Source organism: Meleagris gallopavo, chromosome 5, assembly GCF_000146605.3.
Source record: "Meleagris gallopavo isolate NT-WF06-2002-E0010 breed Aviagen turkey brand Nicholas breeding stock chromosome 5, Turkey_5.1, whole genome shotgun sequence".
Lineage (NCBI taxonomy): Eukaryota > Metazoa > Chordata > Aves > Galliformes > Phasianidae > Meleagris > Meleagris gallopavo.
Window position 1 is genome coordinate 1,736,402 of NC_015015.2, and position 9,818 is coordinate 1,746,219.

At 41.4% G+C, this 9,818-nt stretch overlaps 1 protein-coding gene and 1 long non-coding RNA gene across 3 annotated transcripts; one reads left to right on the forward strand and one right to left on the reverse strand.

Annotated features, from left to right (window-relative positions):
* The first annotated feature begins 88 nt into the window (after positions 1-88).
* LOC116216644 lies at positions 89-6,771 on the forward strand. The gene is made up of 3 exons (XR_004159792.1): positions 89-317; positions 5,129-5,188; positions 6,684-6,771. It is a non-coding gene; the product is annotated as an uncharacterized LOC116216644 (long non-coding RNA).
* On the reverse strand, positions 2,977-8,054 carry ARL14EP (ADP ribosylation factor like GTPase 14 effector protein). Of its 2 annotated transcripts, XM_003206083.4 has the most exons (4): positions 6,756-8,054; positions 5,673-5,803; positions 4,269-4,492; positions 2,977-3,499 (listed from the first exon to the last, which is right to left on the reverse strand). In XM_003206083.4, exons 1-4 carry the CDS (start codon positions 7,344-7,346, stop codon positions 3,417-3,419), a joined length of 1,029 nt encoding a protein of 342 aa, XP_003206131.2. In that variant the 5' UTR covers positions 7,347-8,054; the 3' UTR covers positions 2,977-3,416. The 2 variants fall into 2 exon arrangements, with proteins under 2 accessions (XP_003206131.2, XP_031409246.1); XM_031553386.1 differs by having other exon boundaries at positions 2,977-4,492; positions 6,756-8,048.
* Positions 8,055-9,818: the final 1,764 nt, after the last annotated feature.

Here is a 9,818-nt window from a genome sequence, read left to right on the forward strand (position 1 = left end):
GGGGGAGAAGCTTTTATAAAGACTAAAGAGAAAATATATTTAAAAGTAAGTGCTAATCTAGCACTAGTTGAGTCTGCTGCATTTCAGCCTCACGGTCGTGGTGGTGCATGACATGCCTTGGACCTAATTCTTGAATCTGTGCAGCGAGGGAATCTCTGCCCCAACCTCAGCAGCTGCTTCTCTCAAGTGCACCAGGAGCTGAGTGAAGTTTGCAGTGAGTTGATGCCCTCTGCTGGATACGAGGAGCTTCTGAATGAAAAGCTGCTCTTCCAGGGCAGGACCCCTACCAGGAGTGAGTTGGGCAGCTCACAACAGAGGTGAGTGTTACACAAAATCTGCTCAATGAAATAGCAAGGTCAGAGGGCACTTTTTCTTTTTCTCTTCTTTGTTTGCATCATTCATTTTTCCCTTCACAGCCTTTCCCTAAGATATGTCTCTTAGTGGTGTGGATACTGAAAATGTTATTATAGCATCATCTCTGAGCTAGTTACCTGGGTGTGCTCTGTGCACTGCTTGTTGTGTGAGTCTTTAACAGGAGGCCTCCTAGGGCATATCTCACTTAGGGGAGGGGGAGAGGAAAAGAATACTTCCCATTTCAGGTATGGCTTCAAGGCCCTGTAGTAATTTTCACTAAATCCCCAGGAGAACTCACACTGACTTTAGAAGATGTTCACTTTTTGATCATGTTCTAAATTTGATGTGAGTTTTGCTCTGTGAGCAAGATTGATGCTGGACTGATGAGCTGAGGCCAGCTGACCTTCAATAAGACCAAGTGCTGAGTTCTGCACTTTGGCCACAACAACCCCAGGCAACACTACAGGCTTGGGGCAGCTGGAAAATGCATGGAGGAAAAGGACTCGAGGGTGTTGGTTGACACTGGGCTGATCATGAGCCAGCAGTGTGCCCAGGTGACCAAGAAGGCTGATGGCAACCTAGCTTGTATCAGAAATAGTGCAGGCAGCAGGAGCAGAAGTGATCATCCCTCTGTACTCAGCTCTGGTGAGGACATACCTTGAGTACTGCGTTCAGTGTTTCAGTGTTGGAGCCCTCACTACAAGAAAGACATTGAGACCCTGGAGCATTCAGAGAAGGGCAATGGAAGGGTCTGGAGCACAGATGTTGTGAGGAGAGGCCGAAGGAATTGTTCATCTGGAGGAAGCTCAGCAGAGACAACTCTTGTTGTCTCCGTGCAATTCTTTGAAAGGAGGTTGTGGTGAGGTGGGGGTCAGCCTCTTCTCCCAGATATTAGCAAGCAGAGAGGGAATGGCCTTAAGTTGTGCCAGGGGAGGTTCAGGTTGGATATTAGGAAGAATTTCTTCTCTGAGAGAGTGGTGAGGCACTGGCACAGACTGCCAAGGTAAGCGGTGGAGTCACCGTCCCTCAAGGTGTTAAAGAACCGTAGAGACGTGGCACTGAGGAGGGACATGGTTAGTGGGCATGGTGAGGATGGTTTGATAGTTGGATTTGGTGACTTTAGTGGTCTTTTCCAGCTTTAACGTTTCTAGGATTCTATGAAACCAAAACAGTATTTAACACTGTACTTAAGAGATCACAATTGTGATCCCTTTGTAATGAAATTAGTCCATGTGAGATGTATTGTTCATAAAACACATCTTGTTGCCACCAACTTGTGTTTTTTGAATAGGTAAAGCTTGTCTAGGCATTTAAACTTCTGCCTTTTGATATCTGTAATAAATTAACACAGTAACTCGGGCATATGTTGGCCTTTCCCTTAAATACATGCAGGTTTGAGAGGTTACAGCTGATTTATGAACTGTGCCTTTTATGTGAAGTTATTTCTTTTGGCTATATTCAATAGAACATACTGTTTAATAGGCTCAGTTGTAGAGTAGATGGGAAACTAGTTACTGGGAACATTATTTTTAGAGCACAATAAACTAACTTGTGATTATACTGATGGGATTAGTTTTTGAGGTGTTTGACTTCTTCCTGCATGGTTCTACAGAAAAATTCATAGTTGTTAACCTTATAAATCCAGCAGGATGGTAAAATTTGACTTGGAACAGCGTGTCCTTTAACAGATGAAGAGAGCAGCAGGACATGGTGGTGTATAAAAACAGATCATTCAACTTAATAATGCTCTACATGCAAGGCATGCTATGGAAATACTCCTAAATAGAGGGTCCTAAGTAAGTAAGGCAACTGAACAACCAACATCAAAAAAACTTGTTGGACAGGAAAAAACAATGCCTCATTTAGCTTCTGCACAAATAATAGTGCTCAGTACTTATCACAGGTTCTTGGTTAAAAAGCAGCCCTGCATATTCTGTTAGAAAACTGTCTGAATGATTTACCTGGGGAAAAGTCACCATTATTAGAATAAAATAAGATACTGAAGTTGCTAACTTAACAGAGACATAATAGAGATGCAGAAATACCATTCTAATTATGAGAGGCTCTGGACAATTTAAGCTCCTGGTGGACTTGAGCGCTATTGAAGAGAAATGCTTTAATAGTCACTGAATTTCAAGTCTTAACTGTGAACATGATAGTAAGTTACACTCAACAGACAGAAGCTTCTTAAGTTTTTAACAATGTGTACTGCTGACTGCCTGATTTAATAAACAAAAAACCAAACCAACAAACTCTAATTAGGAAACAAACCAAAACCAAAAGGCCAAACTTAGAAGATTGAGCCAGCTTTCTGCCTGGCTCCCTTTCTCACAGGTACGTGTTTGTGTTTTCATGTAATGCAAAATGTTGCTTAAGAGCTGTAATGGTTCCAAATATGGATCAAGCACACAAAACATGTAACTGCTGTGTTAGGATAAGTGTGTTCAGTAGTCAAGAAAGTTAAATGCCAGTTGCATGAAAGGGAAGCTACAGGTATTACTCACTGGTGGTGTTGCTACCTGGAGAAAGAGTATAAAGAAATCTGTGTGATGCTTTTTGTGACAGATGTGGCTGGAAGTCCAAGTCAATGAGGCATGCACGCTTTTGGAAGAACAGCCAATGTTCTGGTTGAACAAAAAAAGACCGTTTATTTTCTAAGTGGATCTAACAGCAACAAGACAGACTAAATACATGCTTATGCTTGGCTAGGACCAGCAGATGTCAGTACAACACAAAGCGTAACTGGATTTTAAAAGTGGCAACCTTCAAGAAATTGGAAAATACTCTGAAGAAATAGCAAGATTATACAGAGTTAACACATGAAAGTTTCAGAAAGTCATAGTTAACGTTATTCTTGAATAAATGTGGTTTAACAAAATACAGATCTTCCAAGTCTGTCACAGAAGGAGAAAATGTATTTTTAACACAGCACAAATACCAGAGAATAACAGACTAGATATTAACTAATATTTCAGTTACAAATTCTTATTTCCATAAATCTTGTAATTCAGCAAAATTTAAACTTGCTGAGGAGAAAGATTTTATCAACCAAAAATTTCAGTTCAACTGTTTTTTGTAGCAGTCTGGATATTCTTAGTTTGGGAACAGACAGTTGAATTCATTTCAGCTGCATGTAAACCTTTACCTTAAAAACAAGCAAAAAGAAAGAAAGGGGAGAGGGCTGTGAAGTACCAGTCCAATTACAGACTCATAAGAAATACAGCAAAATTATTTCAATTGTAACAAGAAAGCAACCAAGTGCTACCACAACTACTTTTATATATTTTTCAGCATCTTGACAGTTTAGTAACATCCTTAACAGCGAGACTTTTGAATACTTAAGGATAACTGGGTCCAAAATCCCAGTAACTCAGTTGGGATCCATACTCCTAAATACCTCTGAATAAAGCTAAGTGAAAAGAATTGAATTTATCAGAGGTAGCTGTGATAATTTATAGAAGATGTAGCATTCACTGTTAGTACTGGAGAAATCTTTATTAATACTGGATGTAGCCTCATTAATAACAGTACAAAAGCGTTTCACATACAATAAATCAAAACCATGCAACTAAAAAATGAGGGATACAGGGAGATGGTACACTCAACAAAGCACTGTGAAATGATGGTGAGTGGATAATGCTATGCCACGTGGAAATTTAGTACCTCACACTTCATTACAGTGCAACAGCGATCAATGAAAACTTAAGTGACTAACAAGACAGTACAACATAGAATGAAGTGTGACAACGAGTGGTATGATTAAGAATACTTCCTTAATCATACTGAGATGGAATGTGGAAGCACATTTATCACAATTAATTACAATGGTTTTCATTAAACAACTAAATGATAAATGTTACTTCAGAGTGGAACACACATCCAGGTTTAAAACAAAAAAAAGCATATGCACTAACCAACGTGCTTATTACGAATGATTTCTCCTCCTTCTATCTCAATTTGCTCATACAGCCATTTGCGGTCACAGCGACATTCGGTGCCACATTTGTTGGAGCCACACTTGGGGCAAGCATAGAAACATCCCAGGCAATCTTCATCAAGACAGTCGCAGAGGTCCATCCCATTGTAAAGAAGCAGTCCCTGGCTATCGTAGACTTTACTCTTGGCTGGTATAACTTGCCTGCATGATGGAAAACAAGTTATTTCCTTATTTTCATACCAGGCAGCTAATAGTCGTGGACAGAACTTTGCTTTGTTTTTGAAGATGTTTATTTTACCACTCCATTAAAGTGTATACATGTTACTGTACTCGACATTTGCTAGCTTTACACTGTATTGTCATTATAGTGCTTTTGAGCTAATTTCAGGACCAGGAAGTTCTTACTTCATCGATAGGTTAAACATTTATTCAACCACTTTGGAATATTTACGATGTAAACTTGGTTACCTTTCAGGTGATGTCTAAGTCTTCTTTCACATTATAGCTTGTAGCTATAATTCGAAGTTATATAGAATAATTCATTGTGTGCATGTTCTAATTTGTAAGTTATTTTTATGCTTTAATCACTACTCGTATCCCAATCAGTTCTATTAAACTGCAGAATCACAAAACCACTTTGTTCAGAAACATCCTCTGGAATTTGTCTTGTCTAACCCTCTGTTCAAAACCAGGTCAACTTAGATAAATTTGCTTAGAGCCACACCTAGTTGAGCTCCCAACAGCTCTGAGATCAGACACTCCAGACATTTTTTGATGCAGTGCTTGACCACACGCTTAATTCAAAACATTTTCCTAATCTCATCAAAATTTCCCTAGTTGCAGCTCGTGAATGAACCAACTAGAAGAAACTATGGAGGGAGATGGTACAGGTGCATGGTAAGTAGCACCGAGTGCATTTTTTTTCTGTAAGCTTAAATTCAGGGAGACTGAATGGGTCCAAACTTTTAGTAGAAAATGATAGACAAAACTCAGCTGCATAAGCCTTTCACTCTGCAGGAAAACTGATTTTAAAATAGGTCTAATTAGGAAGTTGAAATTTGTTATCCAGTGTCATCCAACTTGGACACTAATCCTTCTAAGGATTTAAGTAAGGATTTAACATGAACACATTTGTTTCTGAAGTGCAATTATTGAGTGAATTGAAATATGACAACTCCAATATTTTAAGTGTACTCTACTTGACCTTACTCTATTCAAGTTTGACCTACGATCAAATTTTGATGCCTAAATTAGCAGCTTCATTTATAATCTATGTAGTATTGTCACACCTTACCAGAAGCTCGGTTTGTATTTTCGTTGTCTGAAATGTGTTAGTGTTACAGGGACACTGACCTTAAAGTCACTACAGGAAGGTGCTCACCTGTCAGAGTTAAATGACGGATTTTTTGTTTGCAGTCTTCTTTTTTCCCTCTTACTGGTCTCAGGAGTGAATTCAGTCTGTCGTCCTGGGTTAGCAAACTGCAGAGACTTCAAAGCCTTAGCTGTACGCCCCTGAACAGAGACAGAAAATCTCACTTCATTATGAATACGTATCCAAATTCTTAAGGAAATACCCGGTCAAGCCCCGGGGTATTGTAATGACTTAGGTATGCTGACCCCCACTCTGAGCACTGTATTTCTCAGGAGAAGACTTAAGTCTTCTTAAGTGTTACATTACAGAACTCTACCAGTTCCAAAAGTCAATTATGTCTCCCGTTATGCAGCTGTAAGATGCAGTTGGGTGGCTGTGCCTGGGCTGAGGGGTGACTGCTCCTTGAATGCCATTCTGTTTTGCTCTAGAGCGTATGTGGATGAGCTCTTGTTGGCTTGGTTTTCCACTTGGTTCTACTGATTACCTGCACACTTCAAACAAAGCACCCAGAAATGTATAAACTGTATTATGAACTCAGCACTTAAAGCATCATCCTCTCACACCAAACTGCCTCAGAACAAACAGGGGCAGCTCAGACGCCACATCAGCGTGCACTTAATTCACTTCCACGCAGGTTCACTTGGTAATGAACTGCTAGATGCAGTAGATTCTCTTAAAACTGAGGAGACTAACCCAGAAGTTTCTCTCAGTGCTCTCAGAAATGACCATTGCAGCGTTTAAACGGGAGCTTGCTTTTCACAGGGCTTGAGAAACAGCTTAAGACAACAGCAGCCGCCTGGTATTTACATAACCTGAGGTGCGCGTCACCCTACAATTAATTATAAAGGCCCTAATATTTAATCAGGGAAGAGAATTTTTTAAGTAAGAAAGTGGAATGAGCGTATGCACTCATCTCATTGAACGCTCCTCCAAATAAAGGTTCAAACACAGTAAACTCCCACGCAGCAAGAGTCTACACCTTTTTGTATTTCTACTAAATAACTTGGTTTGTTTATATAGGACTTGTATGAAGCCCAGGTCCAACAGTCTGCAGAACTTAGAGGGGATGGGACAACTGATCCGTATACATACGTCCGAATCAAGCTTTCTTCTTTGGCGTTCTTCAGCTTCGACATCCACGCTCCCATTTATTACCTGCATACATTTGGGACAAAGCTTCCAACCAGGTACAAACTGTCTTCCAAACTTGGCAGTTAGAAAAGTTGCGTCATGCAGGTCAATTGCACGCAAGTTTTTCTTTGATAGTTTTCTGTGCATATTAAAGGGATCGCAACACGACTTTTGTAAGTCTTCAAATCTTTCAATGTAAATTTTTGCATGATGAAAGCAGATAGTGTCGTTCTCTGAAAGGGTCATTCCAGTCCTAAGCTGAAGCAACAGGAGATCAAATGAAGATATATCTTCCTTAGTCTTGAAGCCAGTGTGACGGGTATAATAGGTCTTATGGCATTCATTGGTAGCTTGAAGCTGAACTCCAACTGAACAAGGATCCATTTTATCAGAACAACTTATTTCACTTATTTTGCCTAAAATGAGTTCTTTGAAGTCTTTAGTGGTTTCTATGAAGATCACCCTAGAGAAAGCATTAAAATCAATCAGATTTGTGCTGCAAACTTTTACCTGTAAGCTTGACAAACTAGGTTTAAGTAGCTTAAGATACATTTCTTAAATTATACTTTAGCCTTCTAGTCTAGATACACTCATTCTCTTTTCAGAGGCAATTTTTTACCAGCCTTTCTAAGTATCCATTCAGCAGCACTGCCTTATCAAAAGCAATCTGGCGGTGAGGTGGTGGATTTGTTCAACAGCAGCCTGCTGTGCTCTCCAGCCTCCAACTGGCACGCTCCCAGCTGCTCAAGGAGAGGGCCCACAGGACCCGTCTGGTGGCTGAACAACTCACCCATCTGGTTTCCATGTAGTTTCAGGGGAAAAAAAGGCTGCTGAAGGTAGGCAGCACAGGCTGTCTGATGCCAGCTGGTGATCTACGTCCAGCAGCTATCAGCTCTTTCCTGTGTGCTCTTCCTGTGTACTCCTAGGGAGCAAAGAAAAGCCTGGACAGGTGTGAGTCAGCACTCTGAATGAATCTGAGCATCTCCAGGAAATGGCCACCTGCAGTACATGTACGGATGTGTGCACTTGTGGATGGACGGCCTTTGCATGCAGCTCTTTCTATCTGACTGCTACACCACCCACATCATGTAAACATGGGGCACTCATTTAAACTTACTTAAACAGAAAACTAAAAATATGATGCTAGCTATTGCAGAGTGGTTCTGCCTGTGCCAAAATTTGTTACAAATCCAGTGCTGGCCCTAAAACATCGAAGCTTGAGCCAATCTTGCGCTATTTTCTACTACGACATAATGGGGAAAATATATCTACCAAAGGAAAGGAATTCATTTTCCGACACAGAAATGAAAAAGCGTTGTTACTTGCTCTAACCACTGAACAGGATAGCACATCTTTTTAACGAATGAAAGCATCAGTTAGTTGCAGAATGGGAAGAGATAGTCTAGGATACTACTTCTAATAAAATAAAGGTGAGTAGCAGCACAAACAACCCAATGACATGAAAATGAAATGTGTAAATTTAACCAGACTACAGAGGTATGATCACAGCAGCAAAAGTTCCTCACAGAACAATTAGAGGCCTTTTAGAGCACTTTGAAAAGCCACTGTTGGGAGTATATTTTTGCAGCAGAAATCCCCTTGATTGTAATGCCTTAGTTTTTCTAACCAGATGCACGTACTTGAAGCAGCTGCATGACACATTTCCATGTATTAAACTGTATGCACAGCAATTTAAAGGTGTTGCGTAGGACGTGTGGTTGTTGAGTGATTCACCCATTCCAAATATAAGTGATAATGCTTGGCTGTAGAGAAGTAAACTAGTTTTTAAGTGTAATTCTGCAACTTGTTTGAGATGGAGCAGGGTGTAAGGGCATTACTTCTTAAAGAAGGCAATAAGAGACCTGAATGTGCAGGCACAGTTTTAGAAAGACTTGAGTTGAAAAGGAAAAAGGGAGGGAAGAGAGGAAGGTGAATCTCCTTCTGAAAATAAAGCAGAATTAGTTCCTTTTTTTAGCAAGTTATCTGTGCAGAAAAGCTCAAAGTAATGAGTTAATAAGACACTGTGTATTGATTTCTCAGGTTTAGTGTATTAGTAAACCAGCCATACTCGGAACTAGTCACTATTTTGTCACTAAGTGCATGCTTGTCTTTTGCACTTTGGTACATGGAATGCTGTATGAGTAAAGCTCATTGCAGCTGAGCACGTTTTTAACAGCAGTGTGTCAACACCCAATAATATGATTCAGTAAGTCTGTTGCAGGCCATGCACCAAACCTGCTGCAAACATCGCAACGCGTGCTTGCAACTGACTCCCGCTCTGGTGGATGGGTGCAGACGAGGAAGCACACTAGATAAACAGAAAAGTAGTTCTGAACTGTCAGCATTTGCAGACGCATCAGAAGTCTGAGTTCTCGGTGGATGTTCTAATTAAGAACTGATGCTTCTTTTCTATAAAGGAGAAGGTAAGTGTTACGTTGCTGTCCTCGGCAGACTGCTGCTCTGCCAGCTGACCGTGCTCCTGAAGCACCGCCGGGCTAACGTGATGGGGTGTGCATTGAGCACCAGCTGTGTGACTTAACGTGTCTCACTCAGTCCATTTGTAAAACCTCTCGGCAGAAGCTTCAGCTGTACTTCTTCCTTCCCCCCACCTTGGGAGGAACACACGGCTCTTTGCCTTTAATTCTTTGATTGAACCAGGAGAGGGCTCCAGCAGCCTGGTGCTTTAATAGAGGCTGGTGCTGACACCTGTGAAATCAGCCATGAGCGTTTACAGACAACAAACTAAAGCAGGACACAGTGATGAGGACCAGGACAGCGAAGCGCGCGCGTGCAAAGTAAAGAACGCGTGAAGCAGAGCAAGGGCTGCGTCAATTCTCAGAGGCAGGAGCAGAGAAAGAAGGCAGGAAACCGGTCTAGAGCGACAGCTGCGGGCCGTCAGAGGCCGAAGGGAAAGAGAAGTTCTGGTGCCGCAAGCGCGACCCGCAGCGCAGCCCTCAGCCCCACGCGGCGCGGTGCCGGGCTCAGGCTTCCCTCGGAACGGCCCCGCGGCCAGGCCCAACCCAG